General features: G+C 41.2%; 1 protein-coding gene across 3 annotated transcripts in view; it reads right to left on the bottom strand.

Moving 5' to 3' along the window:
• The window catches only part of CHL1 (cell adhesion molecule L1 like), a 55,941-nt gene that overhangs the window by 10,066 nt on the left and 21,115 nt on the right, over window positions 1-24,760 (bottom strand). For all 3 annotated transcript variants that reach the window (XM_010172746.1, XM_010172748.1, XM_010172747.1), the window contains 15 exons: window positions 23,624-23,808; window positions 17,287-17,418; window positions 16,541-16,678; window positions 15,742-15,853; window positions 14,861-15,027; window positions 13,173-13,338; window positions 11,852-11,976; window positions 9,551-9,652; window positions 9,129-9,326; window positions 8,198-8,268; window positions 4,441-4,663; window positions 3,344-3,459; window positions 2,973-3,177; window positions 2,619-2,741; window positions 1,072-1,251 (listed from right to left, as the gene is read on the bottom strand). In XM_010172746.1, the coding sequence (XP_010171048.1) occupies window positions 1,072-1,251; window positions 2,619-2,741; window positions 2,973-3,177; window positions 3,344-3,459; window positions 4,441-4,663; window positions 8,198-8,268; window positions 9,129-9,326; window positions 9,551-9,652; window positions 11,852-11,976; window positions 13,173-13,338; window positions 14,861-15,027; window positions 15,742-15,853; window positions 16,541-16,678; window positions 17,287-17,418; window positions 23,624-23,808 (2,243 nt within the window). The remainder of the gene's footprint in view (window positions 1-1,071; window positions 1,252-2,618; window positions 2,742-2,972; window positions 3,178-3,343; window positions 3,460-4,440; window positions 4,664-8,197; window positions 8,269-9,128; window positions 9,327-9,550; window positions 9,653-11,851; window positions 11,977-13,172; window positions 13,339-14,860; window positions 15,028-15,741; window positions 15,854-16,540; window positions 16,679-17,286; window positions 17,419-23,623; window positions 23,809-24,760) is intronic.

Raw genomic sequence — 24,760 nt, 5'->3', positions numbered from 1 at the left:
AATAATAATAATAATAATAATAAAAAGGATCTTTTACTTTCCTCACTGAAGAATAAATTTAAACTATACTGATAGATTTCTAGTTACTATCACATGAGTATGTATATACTGCAGTGCGTCTGGAGGCTACAAGACAGTTGGGAAGGAGTTTCATTGCTTGAGAAAATGAATGATACTTCATGACTGGATCCTGAACTGGGACGTGATGAGTTTAAAATACTTTTTTTACTTGTTTTACCAGTAACTGAAGAGATTCTGCAACTTGGAATTCCAATTGGATGTTGTGCAACAAGGACCATTTTTCTATTTTGTATCAACATTGTTCCAGACTCTTATCATGGCTAAAAATGATAAAGCCAGAGCTCTTTTCCTTATCACACTCTCCTCTCCTTCCCTGTGGTGAGTGCACAGCAATGGTTTCAGATTGATAACAAGGACTTGTTCCTCAGTATTGTAGAATTTTCAGACTTGCTGAGCACAGTACCTTTTATTTCATTTCAGCTGAATGAGAAAGATGACCTATCATACAGTGCTTGGGATTTTCCTTTAAATCACTGAACATTAGTGTTTTAGGAACGGGTAAGTGGCAGACAAATGCTCACTTCCAGTCTCTGATAAAATAATAATAAAATCATGGATCAAATGCACTGCAGTCAACTTTATGTTCATCTGGATTTTCCTTGTCAAATACCTGCCCCTAATGCTGCTCAGAGTCCCCCATCTTCATGCAAGGGCAGAACTTGTTTTTATAATATTACTGAGAACAGATTATCTCGATCTTCAATATTCTGTCTGTGACTAAATGCAATTCACTTATTCTAGTACAGCTTAAAGAGTTGATCGATGGGAATAGAAACACAGTACTGTACAGCAAAATGAAACAGATAAGCTCTACTTTTCTGAAGAGCTGCATGGCTACATCAAAAAGTTCATTGATTATTCTCATGGCAAGAAAAACAAATTTATTTCCTCTAATTACAAAGGAAATGTCAAAGCCTGGAATATTCTCAATAGATTTTTCCATTATTGTTAGAGCTCGTCCACATAAAAACATATTGCCTATTAACTTACTCCCTTGAGCCATCGTTAGTCCTTCTTCTGTGACCGGCTTCCCACAGCCTTTGACTGTACAAGCCTTTACGTAGAATTTGTACTTGGTACTGGAGCTGAGACCTGAAAGCCTCCAGCTGAGTGTGGAGCGGTTGGTTACGCTGATGTCGTTCAGAGGTCCGATTTCATGGGTTTCGTTTACTGAAAGGGAAAAGGCAGTTGAGTCAGATCCAGCAGCTAAAGGCTACAGACATGAAAAGTGTCGTGAACGCTCCTGCAAGGGAGGCACTCTGCAGTCAGGAGGAAGGATGAAGCCTGAATAAGCATATCTCACCTTCCTGCCAAGCACTTACATGGGATTTATCTCGTCCATGTCAACCTCCCAACTACTTGGTGAGCTATTACTGTTCTTAAAAAGCTCTCTGATTCTAGATAGGTGCATACTGAGTGGGAGGTAAAAATTACTGTCTCCTAGATCATTAAATATATATGAATTGCTTCTTGTTTTGCTTCCAAACATCTGCAAATTTTTGTAAGCAAGTTAACTGTTGTTGTTCTGCTTTGCTCCACTCTGCCTTGGCACAGTCGGCAGCTGAAGGAGGGGTTGCTACTCCCAAACTACCTAAATAGATGGATCCACTCTCTGCCCATGGTCATCAAAAACAAAGGGAAGATCCAGTCTTCAGCCCCAGCTTGCATAGGACAGTGGGCAGTTCTGTTATCAGCAGAGACAAGTGAAAAGTACATGTTTTGGGTTGGGGTGTTTTTTTGTTGTGGGGTTTTTTTTGGGGGGGGTTGGTTGTTTTTTTGTTTTGGTTTGGGTTTTTTAGGCACACAGCCTAATCCTCTTCCATCCTCAACAAACATATAAAATACCCTGAATTGCCACACCACACAGCTGGTGTTGTGGCAATCTGGGACCAATAGTGGATCTTGCCTGAGGTTATCTGCTCAAAGTCTCTTTCCAGCTACCCAGTTCTTTCATAGGCAAGAAAGAAAGAAATACGCCTGGTACGTAGTTGTTTCTCAATGTGAATATTCAATAACTCAACTCGGGTGGTAGCTGTCTGCATTTCTGCTGAGGCATTGTACACAGAGGAGGTGCTCACTGACATAATGTGGACATTTGAATAAACATGACCAAAGTGCTCTCATTACAAATTATTCTGCATTGAATGAGCTTCACGTCAGTAAAATGCACCTAAAATGTACGGATCTTCTTAACTAGTACATTGGGTAGAATTTGAAAATATGAAATAATTGCATTAGGCTATAAATGTGGAATAGGGCATGGCAACAGTGTGAGCTTACATTGGAAAAGTGCATGGAAACCCTTTTGCTCTGGAAGATGACTTTGGCCTGCCCTCTAGCAGGCTGTGTGCACACCGTAGTTCAAAACACGCTGTTCTGATGCTGCGGCTGTTACAGGGATCTCAGAAACAGCCTTTCTCAAAAGCCTCTGGTTTAGAGAACTATTCACACCCAAGCTTTTTTTTCATTTTATTTTTCCCCCTTTTTTAAAACTAATAATTCTTAAATTCTAGAATCAAAGTAAAACAAGCACATACTCATCTGGTATTGCAAAATGTAGCCAGTAAGGTGGCCATTTGCTTTCTTGGGAAGTCCCCACGACACTGTGACCGAGTCCTTGTCAAAGTTCAGGATTCTTAGAAAACGTGGTTGTTCAGGGACTGGAAGACAGAGGATTTAGCTTTCAGAGAAGAAGAATGAACAGGTCTGTCTCTACACATACTTGTTAAATGAGGACATAGTTTAACTCAAAACCTACAGTTCCCCTTTCTAGTGAAGGGGTTTAAGAATATTGCAAATTTAAATAACTTTAAATAAGGAAATCAACCTGCCTTCTTACATGGACAATTTCTTTTTATGTCCCTCCATCCCATATTCTCATCTTGTCTTACCTCCTTCTGGAGTCTCAAACACAACAGGGGAGCTTTCCGGGCCGTCTCCTTTGGCGTTGTAAGCCAAAACAGTTAAGCGGAATTCACTGAAGGGTTCCAGACCGGGAATCATCCCATAGTTTCTGTCTCCTACAAATGTTAGGAAGTGTTTCTCTGGGTGATGCCTTTTTCCATCCAGTATGCTTTTTGTTTTCCACCAATTGACCTGCATTGAGATTGGCATTTCTATAAAAATTATGTATTATGGGGCTGAACACAATATTGATTTCTCTCATCTTCCCAGAAATGAGAGACTGCAATCTATCCTTGATCTGGGATTCATTTAATAGTTTATTCAACTGTATACAATAATGTAAAGATAAATTTGTAACCTTATAGCCTTTTAAATGTCCACGAACTCTGTCCCTTGGTATTCCAAACCAGAAGACTTCGACCAGTGTGCTGTTCACAATATCCACCGATACACCGGAAGGAGCCGCATCTGGAACTGTAAAAACAAAAGTGCTGCATATTAAAGACACCTACAAGAGCTCAGTTTCCAACTGTTTGGAGCTACATGGCTTGGCTTTCCAACTCAAGCTATGTCAGTTCATGCAGTCTTACTGCAGGCAAGAAAAAAGCCATTCCACCTGCAACCAGTGGGTGAAATGGGCCAATAAACATTATTTTGCCGTATCAGGGCTTTCTGCTGAGGGTTGGAATACAGGTGCACTGGGACATATGAATTTCTACACCACTATTTATGATTTCCTGTTTCAAGTAATGCTTACAGCAGCGAGAAGAATTAAAAAAATGATTAACAAAGCACTCAAGAAGGCAATCATAAAGGGTTTTTTTTATAATCAATTTCATTTTACAACTGAGCTCATTAAACAGTAGGATTTTAATCACTACACAATACAGAGAGCCATTAGAGCACCTGAAAAAAAAAGAGGCCTTGATCCATTGTCAACTGAATTGCAAGGAAGATTTTCTGCTGATAGATAGAAAATGAGACACCTCACAGACACACAAAGAAAATAAACATGCTGCTGAGTTTCTTTCTCTCTGTTCTCAGTATCCACCCTCTCATCTGCCATGGACCGTACGGGGGAGAGAAGATGCACCACCAATTCTTACCATCGCCCACCCCTTAGAGTGACAGAACAAGGGGTGATGGATTTAAACTGGAAGAGGTGAGATTGAGATGAGATCTGAGGAAGAAATTGTTTGGTGTGAGGGTGGTGAGACACTGGAACAGGTTGGCCAGAGAAGCTGTGGCTGCTCCTCCCTGGAAGTGTTCAAGGCCAGGTTGGATGAGGCTTTGAGCAACCTGGTGTAGTGGAAGGTGTCCCTGCTGATGGCAGGGGGGTTGGAACTGGATAATCTTTAAGGTCCCTTCCAACCCAAACCATTCTGTGATCCTATGATTCATTCTATGATAGTCCCCCACACAGTGTATTTTTAAATGAAAATTTCTGCTACTTACTGTCCTCTCCTGAATAGCCGATGGTAACGTTTGGCTCAGGACCGGATCCTAAATTATTTATGGCTTGGACTTTGATCTCATAAGGCACGAAGGTGGGTGTGTTTCGCAGGGTCAGCGAATGCTTCTTCACCATCTCCTCATTCCAGTCCACCTCGACCCCCCGCTGCCGCCAGCTGACTTTGTACTCCAGCCCTGGCCCATTCTTCTCCATGGGTTTCAACGGCTGTGGAAGAAGTTAAAAGAGATCCTGTCTGCCTTTGCTGCAGTAATCATGAAACAGCAGCTGAGGGGAGGGGGGAATAATTTTGGAGAGCACGTTATAACATTGGGAGAGAAAAGAGCGGAAAAAAAAGAAAGCTTTAACTCCTCGCTGTCATGTTAAGACCACTGGAAGAAAAAAGTCATGACTTCAAGAGAAAGGTGGGCGAAAGGCAGATAAACAGTTGGATTAAAACCAGATTAATTACTAGTAGACATATTTCTGCATGCTACATATATCAGTTTTTGTTTTGCCACGGGTTTTCTTGTGTGACACAAAACCACATGCTTTTTAGCACAACTAAAATGCATGTTTTGGCATAAGGCTGCGCGTGTCCTTTAGCACAGCTAAAAATCTGTGGTTTTTTTCTTAGAATTTTATGTAGCACAGCAAGTTGGGTCATTAAAATTTAGATTTGTTCTAAATGTGCATCACATGCTTGAAACTGTGCCTGGACATTTAATGTGCAACTGCTGTGCCACTCTTTTTTACCGACCAGCTGAGGAATTCATCACAGCATGGTTCCCATCTAATTAACATTAATTTATTAAAATATTATAAGGCATATAGCAATGGATTGTCATGAGACATTCTTCAATTGAGTTTATTTCTCCAAAAATGTGCTTCTTTAATTAATAAAGTTGACTGGTCACCTGCACAACCAAAAGTGATGGGGATTTTTTTTCAGTCCACTGAAACAGTTGCAGGTATTTCCCACCATATAGCTTACTTTTAATAATATATAAATTATATATTGTACATACAAATATATAATAACTGATACGTATGTATTACACAGTGGTCTGTAATTAAATGGTTTTGACTTGCAAGTGCCAGCAGAAAGTGATGCCCCATTGATACTCATCATGCACTAGGACACTTAGGTCTGGGGGAATCTGCAAAAATTCCCATTTCTCTGCTCTGAGGGTTTGAGGATCATTGGGATGACTGTGGTGATGAAGCTGGTAGACGGGGCAGCTTTTTATCAGGCACTGCAGGGAGAATCACCTCCATGACAAGGGTCATGGGGAATGGGATTTTCAAGAGAAGCTGAAGAAGTAAAAAATTTCTACTCAAAAATAACTTCTCATTTAGAGTTAAAGTGCAGCACTGCTTGACTCTTATTCTGATCTCCCTTAATGCTCCAAATCCTTGGCTGAAAAGTTAGTCACTAATGCTCATCTGGTCTCTTAATCCAAAATAGGCAGATTAACATCACTTTGCAGCCTTTGTTTGCCAGAAATAGCACGTTCAGTGCCTAACATTTCCTCTGAAAAGCACACAGGAAACAACATAAATAAATGAATATCCTGTTTATGACATTTAAATGATTCAACAGGATTTAACAAAGCCCGTCCATCCCATTCTCTCCCTTCCATCTCAGTTTTCACTTCTACTTTTGCCCTGTCTGAGCAGCGGATTCTGGACTCCCCAGAAAGGGTGAGTGTTCATTCTCTGCTCAACAAATCGCTGGTCATAGCAGCATTTCCCAGCCACGCTGTTTACTATTTCTCTGTGTTTCTTCAAAAACAGTGTGGCCAGCAGGACCAGGGCAGTGATCATCCCTGGACTGGGCACTGGTGAGGCCACAGCTCGAGTGCTGGGTTCAGTTTTGGGCCCCTCACTCCAGGAAGGACATGGAGGTGCTGGAGTGCGTCCAGAGAAGGGCAACAGAGCTGGGGAAGGGTCTGGAGCACAAGTGTGCTGAGTTCCTGGCTGAGGGAACTGGGGGTGTTGAGCCTGGAGAAAAGGAGGCTGAAGGGAGACCTTCTGGCTCTGTCCAAGTCCCTGAAAGGAGGGTGGAGAGAGGTGGGGGGGTTTGTCTCTTCTCCCAAGTAACAAGTGACAGGACAAGAGGAAATAGCTTCAAGTTGCACCAGGGGAGGTTTAGATTGGATATGAGGAAAAACTTCTTCACCAAAAGGGTTGTCAAGCATTGGAACAGGCTGCCCAGGGAGGTGGTGGAGTCACCTTCCCTGGTGGTATTTAAAAGACAGGCAGGTAAGGTGCTCAGGGACATTGTTAAGAGGTGGAATTGGTAGTGTTGGGTTTATGGTTGGACCCAATGATCTTAAAGATCTTTTCCAACCACTGCAATTCTGTGATTCTGAGATGCAGGATCGTCTTTCCTGACCATGGGCTACGTCATACAGCAAAAAATCCCCATCCAAAGCCAAGTCAATGGATCTAGAGGGCCACCTCCTTTTGACGTAATTATAGCCTAAATCATGAATTCACACTGGGAAAACATTTATTGTTTTTCCCTGAGAGCAGCAGATTGAGATGGAAATCTCATGTAAATTGTGTTTAATTCCAGCCACAAAAAAAATACGTTTCTTTCCACAGTTGTTGAAATTTATGTTAAATGAAGGAACATATAATTCTCTAAACTGTTGGCACAGACACTGTAAGCTTAAAAGCCAGGGAATTTGAAGACTGGAAACCATCCTCAAGACTTTTACACAATTCATTTGACACACATGATCAGAAGCTTTATCTACACTCCTTTAATTTGTGGTGTAAAAATTCAAGCTCACTTTCACTTGGCCAAATGTTCTGCATAATTTTTAAACCCCTGGGCTGGAAGGGCAGAAGCTATGTGTAAACTATCCCCTCCTGCAGAGCAGGGTAAGATCACAATTATTTTAAGCACTTTCTTGTATGCAAGCTGCACAGAAGAAGAGTGTACTCTGGAGGATTCTCACTGTGCCTTACAGGACTTTCATATGTTTTAATAAGCTGCTAAGTTAGATGTAAAAAAATGACTTTTGAATCAAAATGAAACTAGGGGAGGAAATCCAGAACACATTTAATCATAGAAATATAGAATGTTGTGAGTTGGAAGGGACCCACCAGGATCATCCAGTCCAACTCCTGTCCCTGCACAGGACAATCCCAACATTCACACCATGTCCCTGAGGGCCTTGGCCAAATGCTGCTGGAATCTTGTCAGGCTTGGTGCCATGAGCACCTCCCTGGGGAGCCTGTTCCAGTGCTCCACCACCCTCTGCCTCAAGAACCTTTTCCTCATGGCCAACCTCACCCTCCCCTGCCACATCTTCCTGCCACTCCCTCTGCTCCTGGCATTGGTGGCCAGAGAGAAGAGATCAGCACCTGCCCCTCCTCTTCCCCTTGGGAGGAAGTTCTAGACCACAATGAGATCTCCTCTCAGTCTCCTCAGGCTGAACAGACCAAGTGACTCCAGCCTCTCCTCTTATAGCTTCCCCTCTAAACCCTTCATCAATTTTGTGTCCCTAAATCAATAACAGCTTTACCTTTGATTTCAGAAGCATCCATGATCCTACCTATGGAATTTGCTAGTATTTCCTAAAAAACAGGAGTAGGGGAATGAGAGATAAAGCCAAGGAATATTATTTCTGTTTTAACATACTGATATAAAACCAGCATTCTGATAAATTCCATGCTGCTTTAGAAACCGCTGCTTGAAAGGAGAACCTGTTTCCAACGTCATAGCGTCGACGGACACGTTTGCCTTACCTCCCATTTCATCACCATTTCATTGGGTTCAGAAGCTTCAACTCGGATGTTTTCAGGGTTCTTGTCTGGAGCTGTAACCACACAGGTGATAAAGTTAGTTTGCAAATCCTGGGTTTTATTTGCACTCTAGTATATAAATACAAAAAAGGATGCAAAAGACCCCTTTTCTTATTTCTGTATTAGTGAGTGTGAAAGACACCTCAACAAAAGACATTCATGAGATTAATTACTTGGATCAACAAAGCTGCTGTGACCAAAATACATTGTTTATGCAGTTTTGAGTCCTAAGTGCCCTTGTTAGTTAGAGCCACTAGTGAACATGAAACTGTGACTTTTGGATTTCAAAGCACCAGATGTAGGGGGATTATGAGGAAGAGATTTTTCTCCCCATGGGGATAGTAAACAGAAGGTATATCATTAGTGGGATGTGCACGACTGAAAAGCTGAAGAAGGACCTGAAACTGAAGTAAATTGGGGAAAAAAAGAAAGAAAAATGCCAGGGAATGCAAATGCTGTGCTGAACAGTTGGCCTCTAAAATGACTTTCAGGGAGACAACATAGTCTGTCACAGTGAGAAACGCACTCTGAATGGAGATTTTTGACAAGCTTAATGCTGCTGAAAGGCTCCCCATAAACCTCAAAGATCCTCTCCAGCGACTCCTTGTCCATAAAGAGCTGAAATGGGCTTTAAAGGTGCAACATCAACAGAGCTCAGGAGAGCTGGATGGTATCGGTACCCTGGTAGGAAACACCCTACTAACCACGGCAGCGTGGACTTGTCATTTTGGCATCCCTGGGCTGGCACCGAGCAGCGAAAGCAGCACAAGTCACCCTGACTTCTTTACACCTCTCTGAAGCACAGGAGGGCACTGTGATTCCCAACAAAACACTGAAAATATGAATATTCAGAAAAGTAGATGGCAGCGTTTACCAGCTGGAGGTGTTGCGTAGCGCAGCGATGGTTTGCTAGGCTGGCTCCTTCCCACGGCGTTCACAGATATGACACGGAACTGGTAATTCATATACGGGGCCAGTGACAAAAGGGCTGTGGTGTCATTGCCTGGGGCTCGGGTTAGCTCCTGCCACCTCCCTGGCTCCCACCGGTTCTCTTCAAACTCTATAATGGACTCTGGGGAGGAAAAGAAATGAAATAAAAGGAAAAAAAAATCAAAAAAAACCCCAAAACCAGAGCCTGTATAACCAGCTTATAAATAGCAAGGATGGAAATGAACTTAGAATAAATTAACTGTCATATTCAAAATGATTAAGTATGGTTGTGAGCACGGTTTGTTTCATCTAACAGCCATGATGTGCCAAAACAGTGCAATATAATGCCACTAAAATCCTTCGTACCATTAATAGGGCTGTTATGACTGGCTCCAACTTTCCAGGATAGTCGAACACTTCGGTTTTGGTTTTCTGAGAGCTGAAGGTCTTCTGGTGGATCAGGAACATCTGAGAAATAATGAAGAAGCGTCAGGAACATGGCAAGCTATTCCTGTTTGTCTTGCCATTTTCCAAAGGACTGGAACAGCAAGTTCAGCGAAGATGGTGGTAAAAAATCTTTTGATTTCAAAATGGACAAAATTAGAAAAGTGAGAATTGCTTTTAAAAATCCTTTTTATTACAGAAAACGAGGCTGAACTTTCTGGCCCTGTTTTCTCCTTTACAAAGGCAATATCCCTTCTCAAGTTCATTTCCATCTACTCTCATTACTGTGCTTGCAGCAACAGATTTTTCTTTGCAAATCAACACAAAGATCTATTTAATCATTAATAGGTATTGACACTGCTCTTCGCAGAAAGTTCTATCAGCATCACTTGGATTTACTCCGGTGCAAACCAGAGTGGTAGGAGGTGACTCAACTCTGACAGTTATCGAACTTGGCCTTTTAGAGTCTGAGTGAAAGGGTAACGTTCATTACGCCAACCGTGGGGACCTATATTAAAAGGAAACAAGAAAATTAATTGCCTGGCAGCTCAACTAGTGGTGTCCAGAGAATATATCAGAGTGAGTTGGCAATTTGTTTGGTAAGTGAAATATACAGAGTAATTTCTCAGTGCAGGGGGCTGATGGTAGCCCCTCATCCTTCCAAACTCATGCATCCACACTTCACCTCCTTAAACAAAGGACTGGTAGTTAAATATCTAAAAAATGTTCAGACCAAGGAAATGATATTTTACAACTTTGGGTCTTTAATCTCCTCTTGTCCCAAAGTCCCAACTACCTTCTTGGCTGAGAGTGTCATTCCTTATAGGAAAAACATCGACCTCAACCACCACAACTGTCTGTGTCATTGTGAAATAAATTAACTGTGTCTGTACAGAATTTGTTAAATAACAATGTTGAGTTTTCTTGTATATCCCACTAGTGTGAGATATACAATTGTGACTGATTGTTCCTCAATCATAGAACAAATACTTGGAAGGATTCTAACTGAATATTTCTTTAGCTCTCAGTTGTCCACACTCTGATGCCTCCATCTGCACCATATTTGGTTCTTTAGCCATCTCACAAGTCTTTCATTGCAAAAGAAGCCTGAATTTTTCACTTGGAAAATAACAGATATTGTTCAATCATCAAGACCTTTCTTATATATAATAAACAAGGGGGAAAAGAGCACAAGACTGTTTCTCCTCTTCTGCAAATCACCTTTCCAAAAGGGAACAAAGTGCTTCATGAAATTTTCATAAGTAATGTAATGAATAGTCTATAAACATTTTGAATTATACAGCACTAAAGAACACAGTTCCATAAATAATGTGCATGGCATCTTCTTAATTTACTGAAAAATACCATTCATTTAAAGTGTGAAAATATCTTAAAGGTCAGATTGTCTTAGTTCTTGTTGCAATCACTGCCAGAAATAAAGAAAAATATAAAATGAAACAAAATTTAATGAAATCAAAATGATGCAAAACTGTCCACAAAACAGAATTCTAGCTATTGGCTGATGCCCTTAGGTACATGTGTGAAGGACTGCACATCACTCCACAAATTCACCCTCTCAATTTCAAGTGGTCCTTCAGGAAGGAAGGCAGGTTGTAAGAATGCTCACACAACATCAAGCTTCAGACTCTGTGGGTCAAGGCTTTTCTCTGCTGTGCACTTGCTCTTTACCACTGGACAAAAATTTATGCTCATATTCACAGAGATAATTAATCCTTTTAGGTGCTTAACTCCTACTGATCTTCAGAGGAGTTGGCCATCTAAATACTGGCCTTATGTCTTTGTTCTTCAAAAATAGTCCAAGTGGTAATTCATGTGCAAATCTCTAGTAAAGTGGGGTGAAGGATTGACCAAGGACTTCAAAGCAGAAACAGAGCCATTCTTAATATACTATTACACCTTCCAGCCTGGGCAAGCTCCTATAGCCTCTGTAGGTGACTCCTCAACTGAGAAAAAAAGGCTGCCTCATCTCAGGCATAATAAAGATTAAATATAAATGAAAAGTTTGTCTCAGTATCCCCATTCCAGGAGATACAAGGATAGCACAACCGAGGTTAACGACTGAGAGGTACATTGCACCTCTGTGAAAGTGGGTTATGGAGGCTCTGTAACTGAATTGAGCAAAGGAAATAAAAAAGCAGAAGTGCTGCAATGGCATTATGTACTGCACAGAGCTGTTTACACACCAGGAAAACATCCTCTTACCAAGAACTATTAACTGTGAGTTGGCTGTGACGCGGTCCAGAGAAGTGCTAGCCACACACGTGTAAACTCCTTCATCCTCCAGTGTCACGCTTGATATGAACAGTGTATCCCTGTCCAGAATTATCCTATGGGGCAAAAAATAATAATAATAAAAAAAAATAAAGTACTTACAAATAAGGAAGAGAAAAATCTCTAAGATAAGCATATGAGAGCAGACATCGTTGTTCTCCAAAAAACTGTTCATAAAAAAACCCCACTTGGTAACAGGACATTTTGAATAATATAATTGCACGTTAGGCTTATTACTTTAAAACGTAATTGTAGTTGTATTATACACTGTGCTGTAGACTATTATTTGTATTTTGTAGCAATTTAGCCTCCATGGCTGGAAGTTGGCATGTCTCTCTTGCTCTGAAAAGAGCCACATTGATATGCATCAGCTGAGTGTTTGGAACATAGGATTTTGGCACATCATTAATGAGGCAAATACATGGGCTTTATGTCTGAATTTTTGAAAGGGATGAGTAAAACTAAGCATTCCCAACCCACTTGTGTAATGCTCAATGCACCAGGGGAAGTTGGCATTAACCCAGGCACATGGGTTCTGTTGCAGCCATGGCATTTGCTTGGCGCTGTCTCCCCACACTACGTGGCCTCAGCAGGATCTTCAGCCTCTCCAGCACTGCAGTATTTAGTAAACCATCTTTCTTCTGTGGTAATTAATAAAGATATCTGATTGCCCACTGTGGGACCCTTCATATGGAATAAAGGCTGAGCTCCATCCCCTTAAGGTCAATGGAAACACAAGAGTAGGGCAAAATTCAGCCTGCTCTTCCAAGTCTTAAACTCATACGTAGGAAAAACTCATTGCTTTTAAGGTGTAGGATTTTAGGCAGAATCCCAGAAACATCTTTTCTATTCACTTCAACATTACAACAACTTTGCTTTGGCCAAACAGGTGTAAAATACAGAAAAATCCTAGCTCCACTGAAGTGGAGAAAGAAAACCCCAGCTAACTGCACTGGGGCTAGGGTTGTTGTTTTTGGGTTGAACCAACATTTATGCAGTACTCTGCCATGACATTGAAAGAGTTAATAAAAAACAAAATCACTTGCCAGCCATGGCTCAAAACTCATATAGATGCGTTTCTATTTATATGTATATAAAATGCAGATCTATTCACAAATCACATGAAAAACACTTGCAGACATAAATTTGCATTTTGAGCTATTAAGTCTCATGTTTATTGAAACTCATGTTCCAGCAGCAGACAGCATTATTCAGCTGAGATGAAGAAAACTCTTCTTTCTTCCCCACTTACCTGCCATCTTCCGTGCTGTTGACTGGCAGCTCCTCTCCATCTTTCTTCCAGGATAATTTAAAACTGTGTTTCAAGTGTGAATCATACTCAGACTGACATTTCAATAAAATTGAATGTGATTTTAACACTCGGGGGTTCTTCGGAGTAACAACAAGTTTTGTAGCATCTGATTGATCACAGAAAAACGTTTTGATTAGGAGACACTATTATATCAAATTTTCACTAAGCACTTCATCTATAAAAATCAACCTTAGGAGCAATGATCGTGTCTTTTTTGTTTTATATAAAAACATTTCAAGTGAAGGATGGTTGTTTTTGAAATAGATATTTCCCAGGATTCAATTCCCTATTTTGAAAATTTCTTTTTTAGTTTACTCCAAACCAAAGAGCTTCAGGAAAAAAAAAAAAAATACAAAAAATGTCACAGGTGAAAATCCTTGTTAGCAGACTGTCATGAAATGGATGGTAAAATAAGCTTGAATATGACTTTTATGTCCAATTGCCATTTGAAATAGGCTTTGGCAAAAATCCAACAAAAATTTCAAGCTTATTAAAGTCAAGTGAGAAAAAATTATTGCAATCGAGTTTGTTCTTTTAATTGACTCTAATCTGAATGCAGAAACAGATGAATAAGTTCAGAAGAAAGCATTTGGCTGAGTTTCTTTTTCCAGGGAAATGTTGCTCTGTGAGAATTTCATTGTACATTTTCATGTTTATTATCACAGTAAAATTTACAATGCAGAGAGAGTGGGTGGAAATAGAACACAAAATGTGTGTTTCTTTCTCAAGTTTTTCCACAGCAAAACTGCATCTGAGAGTCTTTTGAGGACTTTGGTAACTGAGTATTTAAGGGTTTTCTTACTGGAAAGCCCTAAATCCCAAGTAAATTTGTATGCAACCCACTGACTTTAACCTGTGTGTTCAACACAAGCTGTCCACTGCCATCAGCCTCCCAGAGGAAATCTTCTCCTGCCCAACCAACCAAATAAATCCCTTAAAACAGAATTAGAGCACGAGGCATGTATCTGAAATTTATAAGTAAAAGCATCTCAGTATTTTTTTTCTCTATTTAAAAATATTTGGGAAGTTATCAGGCAAAGGTCCAACATGAAGCCCTTAAACCAGCAGCATCCCCTAAATCATCCTGCTGCAATGTGCTTGGTGTTCCCTGTGGACATCGATTCAGTTTGGGATGTACCTTCTGATAAATAGATGGGAAGGAGCTTCAGGGAAGGAGGAAGCCCATGGCTGTAGGAGATGCAATGACCCTGTCTGGCTCAGTGAGGATGCCACTGAGGACCTCACCAAGCCCATAAGCTCCGGGAGGGCTCTGGGCTCCCAAGGGTCACCCAAGAACCTGCTTTGAGTGTCATAGGGCTGATAGCAAGAAGAAGGGAAAATCCTTTCAAGATAATAAAGTTAACGGATCTGGGAAGTAAACTGCATGTTTTTGGTGGCTTGTGCAGCTTCTGGAAGTGTCAAGAAGAAAGTGAACATCATGTATGGATGGAGACAATAAAAACTGCTACATATGTATGAGACTAGTGGCAATTTCAGGTATTCGTATAGAGATAATTTATGGCCTCACTTTCTATATCTTGGACTGAGTATTTACTCATTACTTATTTACTGAAACACAAAACCTTAACAGATGCCAAAGGTCTTTCAACTCATAAGTGAGACATTACCTCTTATATCCAGATTAGCAGTGATTGCCCTTTTTCCAACAGAGTTAGAAGCCCAGCAAGCGTACGATCCTGAGTCTTCTTTCTTTGTTTCTTTGATCTCTAGGGTGCCATTCTTATTTAACTCATAGCGTGATGTTGAAAGTGGCTCTATGCTGTCATCTTTAGTCCTAAAGAGGATAATAATAGTTATGGGTTATTTCTAGGGTTGCAGGAACTGTTATTTCTGGTTATTTCTGTTATTATCTAGTTAACAGATATTGCAGGAGAGACAGGAATCTGGGGACCTGGTCTTGGATCTGTCACTGTGTGATCAAGTCAAGATTAGCAAGTCAGCATACCCACATGCAGGCAAATCGTAAAGGGACATAAGCTTCCTGCAAACCAAAACCACACTGACAGTGTCTAGCAAGGTCTTTAAACTAGTCTGGCTGAGTAATCTATAGAAGTCATCTTCAATTTTATTGCACTTGTCAAGCACTATGACAATCCTGTGATTTCCAACCATATGCAACCATTTCCAGGTAAATATGCTCTGTAAGTCATCACATTTCCACCTCAATAATGTGTCCAAACTCTAAAAGTTGTCAGCATTAAACTAAGGGCGATGAAGCTGTAGGATTTGGCTGTATACAGAACGGCTCGGTTTAATGAATATCTCCTGTCTCACACAGGTATTGAGGACTTTCACTAACCTCTTTTTATAAACCAGTTCTTCAGGGTTCTTGAAAGTGCATTTAAACACAGAATACTTGTATTAGATACAGTTTTGTCACAAATTTCAAATCTTAAATCTGTAGAAATAATAACTAGCACATTTATCAATGTTTGGGGAGTCTGTATGAACTTGTTTCACATGAAAACATCAGTTCTCAGTGGCTTACCATCTAATATCTGCTGCAGGTGAGGCAAAAATTTCACAGTGCAGGAAGGCACTGTAACCCACAACTGTGGCATAGTTTTCACCATCTGAGGTCAGTATTAAGGGAGCAATATCTGCAGAAGAGAATGCAAAAATGAGTAGCACTGCATTTCAGAACCAGGAAAATAAATAGAGTCCCTGCTCCATCCCCTTTTCCAGCCAAAGTCAAATTTTTATCCACTTAATGGGAATTTCAATGCCTTTTGGAACCAGTTGCACTGAGCAACTGAGCTCTCATAAGCTTCACTGACAGAGATAACTGGTTGACTGCTGGACATGTCAGAACATGAAACATCAATGTGCTCTAGGAGAGAAACAGACCCTGTTCCTCTTCCTCTAGAGACCTCTTATATTAAATAAATTCCCAACACTCCCTTTCTTCAAAAACCAGGCTGAGCATCACAACTGAAATTAAAGATTAACAATACACTTAATAATTCAACAACAGAGTTGTGGTCAGACTTCAGCCCCCAGTGGTTTCAGCACATTTGAATTCAAAAGGTTTAGAGCCCAACCACAACTACGTTTTCAAAATAAAAAATATATCAATGCTCACGAGCACTTATGCTAAGCATATAATATTGCCCATGAGAAGACTTGTTGCATTAGTTTGGACAATGTATTTCTTAAAATCTGAGGCTAATGCAAAAGAACAAGGACATGGTTACAATCCCCAAGCTGTTCTGAAGCATTCCATCAGCAGAATGGACGCTTCATTTAGATCTTTTCTCATGAATGTGAAAGGTCAGGAGGGAACTCACTGAGGACGTTCACGTTGGCGCTAGCAAGGATGGTGCCGTGCTTGTTGCTGGCCTCACACTGGTAGACAGCACTGTCCTGAAGCTGAAGGTTGGTAAGGCTGATCTCTCTGCCAAAGATTCTCCCTCTGAAGGTCCTACCTGGAAAGATCCAGACTGTATCAGGAGATGGAGAAAACACCACGACTGTGGAGTTAACAGTCTCTCCTCAGTGCTTGAAAGTCAATGGCAAAGCACAATTTCAGGATAAAACCAGGACCTTGCTCAACAGCTGGAGAGCAAGTTGCAGAGCACTGTCTTTGCCAGAAATTCCATGGCCTGAAGAAAATGCTCTAGAGCACCTATTTCCAGTAAAATCCCCACACAGAATTTTTAAAATGGTAGTAAAAATACTGCTACAGCAGGGAGCAGGACCTGTGCTCCCCAGCCACACTCACTTGTGCTTATTCAGAAGCACAAAGAAAGACCAGGAGCTCTCAATGAACTTAAGCTATCCCAGATCCCCAAGTGGTGGGAGCATTATGGGGTGGAGGCAGTAACTCAGCCCTGCAGCTTTCACCCCTACTCCCTTCAAGATCACATTGAAACATAACTTTATTGAGTAAATAAATATTAATTCATGTCTAGATAGATATGAAAGCAGACATCACTCAGTGCATTAGGATTTGTGTGTTCCCTCTAACTGGGGAGAACACAGGCACGTCCCATCCAGCCACGACCTCAAGGAGGACACTGGACCTCACACTTACTGTCGATGGGCATCCCGTTCATTTTCCACTGAATGGTTGGCTGTGGGTTGCCGATGGCTTCACACAGCAGCACAAGATTCGTTCCAACGCTGTAAACTCCACCTTCGGGCTCCTTGATCCACCGAGGAGGCTCTGTAAAGAAGGGACATACAGCAGGTATGAGGTATCTCAGTGAGACAAGTCTAACTCTGCTATTGCTGTGGTCCTCCAGGAGATGGCAAACGCTACCAACAGTTCCCAGCCAGCTCCTGGCAGCCTGTTGTGCAGCCGTATTGTATTTCTTCCCAACTGATGTCGCAAAGGTAAAATGAGCATCAGAGCACCTCTATTTCTGTCTTTCGGACTTTGTGAAATGGGAATGTCGGGGGGAGAGCGGAGGGAATGGGCAGTGTTTATCCAACTGGAAAACAAATGCAAACGGGAGGTGAGAGGCTGGGAAACCTGAATAGGTCGGCATTTTCACAAGGACCCTCAGCCAGGAGATTGTGGTCTGTGAAATGAAGTGAGACCATGTCAGCAACTCAAACAAGATGCAAATATCCACCCAGCTCAAATCCCCCTCACTAGGCACGAGTAAAGGTTTTCCACCAACTTGCCCAGGAGCAGTTTGAGGGCAGAGTACGGCAGATGCAGGGGAGATCCTCCTTCTGCTCATCTACGTGTACCGAGAAATTATTTTCTATATTCTGCTTTTTCATCATGCATTCAGATTATAGGCTGATCTGTAATGATGAAACATTCTCTCACTACTGGGGATGAGAGAACCACCATCCTGAGGAGTGTTCCAGAAAGGTTGTCCACAGGGTGGTGGTAGAGGAGCAGCAGTATTCTGCTGCATTCCCTGTGCTCTCCTCTTTCCCAGCACTGCCAGCTACGCTGGGGTAGCTCTGGGGAAACCCTCTCCTCTGCAGAGCAACCCCTGAGCAACAGGTACCCAAACCTCATTAGAAAAACACAACTATAAGAGAGGGAAGGGAACTGAAGGGGGAAAAAAAAAAGAGCATTAATCTGATTAATATAGGCTGAATGCAGGTCCCTGAGCCTCCCTACCCTGCATTGGGCAGCCTCAATCCAAAACACAGCTTTGAATTCATCATTCTCTCTCCCTGAGAAGCAACAAACTTCCAAATTTTAATTCCAGACCTGACACTACCTCTTCTGCATGTGCTGGGCAGATCACTGGGCCTCTTTCCTTCTTTGAAAAAGATGAGCTAATGTATGGGAAACATGAGGATTCATTAGTTAATGCTCATAAAATGCTTTGAAGATTTACAGAGCTGTTGCCCAGTTATACACCTCCAGATGTTATCAGTGTCATATGCTAAAACAGAGCATCATTGCTTATATTCACACAGATATATTAAAAAAGAAACCCCATCCCTGAAGTGTGATACACAGGAGGTTCTACACACAGTTCACCATTTCCACAGTAGAGCACCCATGAAGAGACATTGTTAACCAACACCTAAAGACTGAAGTGAAATTCAAGACATTGAAGCTTATCTAAAATTATAACATCTTAGCATTTCCTTCACACAATGCAGGTTTCTTCTACCACCTTCCTCACTACAGTGCTGGTTACCCTCCCATAATGCAGCATGTGATGTGACCACACTTGTTATGCTTCCTTGTATTTGGCTCCCGGAAAAAAACTCTGCAAGCAGAATAACATTTTGGTTTTGCAGATCTTTTTTCCTTCTCTCTCTCTCTCTCATGTACATTATGTTTTCATCAGGAAAAGACAGGTAAAGGCATGGAGGTGAAAAGGTTTGTAACAATCCTGACTGATTTGTTGGGTTTTTCTTCATTTCCTCTAGGTCTGCCACAAACACAGTACTTGAGACAGTATATTCTCTTGTTTTGCAGGAGGTGAGACACCAAGCACAGGCTGAATACAAGCTACTTGACAGACCCCTTCCTATTTTCATCTGTGCATACTCTCTGGAAGCGAGCTGCAGATATATAATGTCACTGCTTTCCTTTCTCAGCATGGGAATTGCTGTGGTTGCCCCAAGAAAGTGATGTAGCTGTGAAGCCATAGGCAATGAGATTTTGACAAGTATGAAATGTAATTTCATAGAAAGGCTGAAGAACCTCTTTTCTGTGTGGCAGATCTGCTATACTACTTATAAGTATACAAAATATAAGAATAAAAAACTATGCACATACTTCTTAGCAACTACAGAGAATAGTAGTTGGACAGTCACATAGTTAATCCGCAGGAGCAATCTGGTATGGCAGATATTTCACTCCATAATATATTCTTCATGGTAAGAGTTACCACGTGGAGCTCCTGATTAAGAGATTTATGTTTTTATGGAAATACAATGGCATGTCCAAAACTAAAAGGGATCTAAAATGGGCACCTAGTCCATCCTTCTGCAACAGAGCAGAATCATCTACACCTAAAATATCCGTGATGGATCCAAACCTTCATAGCCTCCCATGCTGTCTAGAAGCTCTAGAAGTAGAACAAATTTCTAATGTCTAACCAACTTCTGCCTTGCTGCAATCTTGCATTATCCCCAGGAAACTAAGTGAAGAAATTAACAGTTTGTTACTACCTATTGCAAAGAAACTTTGGTGCATCTGAAGGCTGCGATGCATTCCCCAGATCCATTCTTTCCTCAATTAAACATATCCATCTTTTTTTTTTTCCCAAATGCGATGGTTTTGAGCGCTGTGACTACCCTTGCTGCTTTCTCCTGAACTGTCTTGAGTTAATCCCAGCGTTGATGAAGCGCACGATGTAAACCTGGTTACGTTACGCAAGGTTTTTATCAGTTCTCAGTAGTCTCTCTCACAACACTTTTCTTTATACTTTACAGGCTGACTTTTGCTTTTTCTGCAAGACTAATATTTCCAAGTCATGTTCAGCTTACAATCCAGTATATCCTCTAGTCTAGTCTAACCATTTTCCATCCTGTCTTTATGAAGCCAATTAGTGCTGCCTGATGAGAACTGCTTTGCACTTAGAATCATAAGCTCATGTGGTTGGAAAAGATCATTGAGATCATTGAGTCCAACCGCACCTGTCCAATACTAAACCAGATCTCTGAGCACCTCATCTACTCATCTGCTAAATACCTCCAGGGATGGGGACTCAACCACTGCCCTGGGTAGCCCAATCCAGTGCTGGATAACTTGTGCTTACTGAAGACCATCCTTTTTATTCTAGACCATTTTCCCAATTTGTCAAGATCATTTCAAATCCTCCTCACGCCTTCCCAGGGGCTGTCAATCCATCCCACTTTGGAGGTATTGTCTGCAGCTCCAGTTGCAGTGACCACCTTGGGGTCTGCATCCCCACTGAAGCAGTTTTCCAGTGAAACACAGAACTACAGTTTGCACCTGATTAAAACAACCAGCCATGTTTCTTCCTCACACTAGTTTAATCTACTTTATTTTTCTCTAGCTGAGTAATGCAAGTATTACGAGACATAATAGCAAAAGCCCTTAGCTATTATATCATTACTATAATTAATCATTATATTGTAATAATTATTGCTGTTAAACACAGTCTAGGAGCCTCAGTTAACATCAAGGTACCATGAGATCAGGCTCTGTGATAGTGACAAGATTTTGAGGTTATATGAACATTTTATATTGGGTTGGGAGGATTATATATAATAACCAAATAAACAAACATTTGAAGTCAAGAAAACTTGTGGGCTTGCTCTGCTTTTTTTTTCTGCTTTTTTTTTTTTTTTTAATAATCTTCTCTCATTCTAGTAACAACAATGGGGTTTTTTATGCCTGTACCAATGTTCCAGGCTACATCTTTCCTTGCAAAGAGAGATTAAAAAGCTCAAAGAGTCAAGCAATTTGCTAGCTGAATATTTTCATATGCTTGGTAATAATTGCCTGAATCTTTGCCCTCAGACTACTGTAGGATTAGTAAGTGGGTTGCATGCAAAGATGGTTAATTTAAGACTGTTATTTAGAAGGTTGGGGTTATAGGTTTGAGATCTTCAAATACCAGAAAGAAGAACAGAAAATGTGACATAGTGCAGAAACAATAGCAAAATCTTCATTTATACACCAGCACTAGACAGGGAATGGTTGGTAGTTAATAACTGAGATAATTTTTCTTCCATGTTTAATTTTCTTCTCCCTGCATGCATCCTTCAGGTGTGAGGATGCCCTACGTCAGCATAACCAACGGAAATTAATGCTCAGTTCCACTAACTCCAGATCTGCCCTTGAGTGTGCACACAGGATCTGCTGCAAGAATGATGAACATGCCCATCTCTGATTAATGGCAGTGACATTTTCTTGGGAGAAATTCTAGAAGAAGACAGTGTTTGGGCTCAATTATACCTTGATAACCCTGCATGTGAGGTGACTCCTTATAGGAAGAATTCCTGCTAGTGACAGCAGGTGACATTAGTTATTATGGAAAATGAATTTCATAGCAGTTGCAAAAGCATTTTTTTACATAGCAATGGCTAGAGTAGGATTATTTCCTTTTTTTTATTATTTTTTATTTTTAAAGTACTTGTTTGTTAATGAGCAGGAAAGACAATTTGCCAGAAAGCTCTCCTCCCTCTAGAGACTGGGGGATAAAGGGGTCAATATTCTGAACTGCTTAATTAATGTTATTTCTTTGGTATTTTAGTTTTTGCAGCTCCTGCAATTTCTTTGAAGGATTCAATTTTTACAGCCGAGAAAATCATAGCCAGATTGTTAAAATATTCAGCTACAGCAGAGATGCTCCAAACCATCTGGAATGATTTCTAGGAGTCAGCACTTCCCCTCCATCACAGCTGAAAACTTGCCATGCCCTGGTATCCTCCTCTGCCACACTTCCAGGAAGGGGAAGAAGACTGTAGGACACAAGGTTGGGTCAAGTGAACGGGGGTGATTCATCACATACTGGGAGAAAAAGCTTTTCTTCAGCTAGCAAATAAATACAGAGCAGGCAGCTGAAAGTGCCTTTCCTCCCGTCACAACTCCTTGTGACCATGGAGTGAGAAGAAGCACAGATTAAAACGAAGTAGTTGGCAGACTCTGACAGTTTAATACTGCTTGGGATTTTTTTTTTATTTCTTTTTTTTCACTCTGCAGAGCAGAGGCTGGAACATTTTTCATCAGTAAAGAGAAAATGTTTTCAGGAAGTTTTTTCAGTTGTGCTTCAGGATTCTCATTTTGTAGCTATTTATGGGCAGCATCGCTGAAAGCGTTGCAAGGGCAGTGATACCTCTGCAGGGCTCACTTCTCTCTGCTAAGTCTCTTTGGAAAAGGAAGAACAGGAAAAGAGCATCGATCTGTTCCTGCTTCATGTGATGAACTCACACCTTTAGGGTCTAAGAGAAAGGAGGATGGAGGGATAACCGGTGCCATGTCCCTCTGCACTCTGCAAGATGCCTGTTCTGAAGGTATCTTAGCTGGCCTCAATAATCTGTTTTCTTTTAGCAGCAACATAAATAAATAAATGACAACCAAACATAGGCACAAACACACCAGGTTCTCCATTTTCTTCTCCCAGCTCAAGCACCCACCACTCACCTGACTCGTGTGTAGGCTCATGCACAGGTATGCACCACCCAAGTGTGTGATACACACCAGTGTAACTCTAAGACTATTTGTGAATGTTGCTAGTACAGTGTTGCTCATCCTAAGGTGGGAACACACCTTGGATACTCAGTGGGATGACAAAAAGGGTCGTATTCCAATTTTTTAAACTGTTAAAAATTAGCAGAAAGTTGGGTGGGTTTTTTTTTTACTTTGTTTCGTAAGTATGATGCTTTTCAGAGGCTCTAGAAACATAAAACTCACTCTCAGCTCAGGTTGTCCCTACACAAGACAGGGAGCACATGGAGAAGGGGGAAACAGGTGATACCATATTTGCTCACTGTGTTTCTACAGTCCTCCCTAGGCATTGACCTTTGGTGGAAGCCAAAGAAAGAAAATTGAGCTAAATGTACCTCTGATCTGGCCCAGTAGAGCCCCTTTCACATTCTTCAAGAGCAAGGAGAATAATTAGATCTTTTAGTCTGACTTTCAGATGCATAAGAGACATTTCATCATTATCTCTGCTTGACTAACTCACACCTTTAGAGTATTGGATCTGCTCATGTATTTGTACTCCTGTTCACCACTTTGTAGAGACTTCATAATTCAGGAAAAAATACTTTTTTTTTAAATTATTTTTTTTAAAGGTGCTACTTTCTGCAACCTTCCCCAAACTGTAAGGCTGATCCTTGGCCAGCATAAATTGATGGAGCTCATTGAATCCATGCATTACACCAAGTGATATTAGCAAAGGTCCTTACTCACTTCCCTTTGACCACCTCTCTGTTGCAAATCATTAAGTTTAGTAAAGTGTACTCAGCACCTTCCACATGAACGTGGAATTCATGCTTCACTCTCCCCATGGGGTTGCTTGCTGTGCACTGGTATGTTCCTTCATCAGCTGCAGTCACTTGGTCTATCTTCAATATCTTCCCAAAATTTTCTGTTTCTGGTTCCTCCTTTGGCAAGTTTCCAGTGATCTTGACCCAGCTTAGATGAGGAGTTGGGCTAATAGCAAAGAAAATAAAAAATAAAAGATTTTGAGTTGAATACCAGGCTGCTGTAATGCTTCATGTTAGCAGAGCTGCTGGACTTCATGAGTATGGTTTGTAAGGTGATGTTTGCAGTTTTTAGAGCATTTTTAAAACACTGGGGCTATGCTAAGGGTTGTACTATAGACTACAACTAGTCTATACTGCTTCCTGATTTGAAGGACCTCTATGAACAGGTTCTTCACAGCCAACACCAGGCCATGGCATGAGGCTTCGTTCCTTGTTCGTGTATTGGCATGGACTGTGGGTGAGGGAAGGGAGCTCATGTCATCCTACTCCAAAGGGCACTTGAGGACAGACAAGGAGATAAAGACTTCATTACAGTGACTTCACTTGGTGCCCTGCTTGATTAGAAAGGTGGCCAACCACTGGAGATGGCTGAGAACACTCCTTAGGTTTTTAGAAAGCCAATGGTAGTGACACAGAAATTCGGGACAGACTGTTGTCTGCACATTCCCAGCTGGACTTTGCGACCCCGACACCGTACATGACACACATACACAGTGTCATATCTGCTTACACTCGTGTCCATCTGTTATCATGGCAAAATGCCCGGGCACAAGCTACTCAAAGCCCCAAGTACCAAGAAATTATGGTTTTCCAGGAGCAGTGAGCACAACCATGTAAATATCCTATTATTTCCTGCACCAGTCCTTGTCCTGCTCTCATACCAAAGTCAGGCTCTGTGTTGCCGTGGTGTTGCACTGAGGCAATGCCCTCCTGACACTGTCAATATTTGGATTATAAGTCTTCAAAAATGACAGATTGAAAATGTGCTTAATTCCTTATTTTGCAGTTGGCTGCCCCTGACCTTAGTTACATGAAATCTGGCTCAGGCTATCCGCTTCCGTGGTTTGTGGACATTTGGTGGGATAGATTGGCAGAGATATAGGTAAAGCTGATCATTT

Source organism: Antrostomus carolinensis, unplaced genomic scaffold, assembly GCF_000700745.2.
Source record: "Antrostomus carolinensis isolate BGI_N321 unplaced genomic scaffold, ASM70074v2 scaffold24887, whole genome shotgun sequence".
Lineage (NCBI taxonomy): Eukaryota > Metazoa > Chordata > Aves > Caprimulgiformes > Caprimulgidae > Antrostomus > Antrostomus carolinensis.
This window is presented reverse-complemented; position numbering and strand designations above follow the sequence as displayed.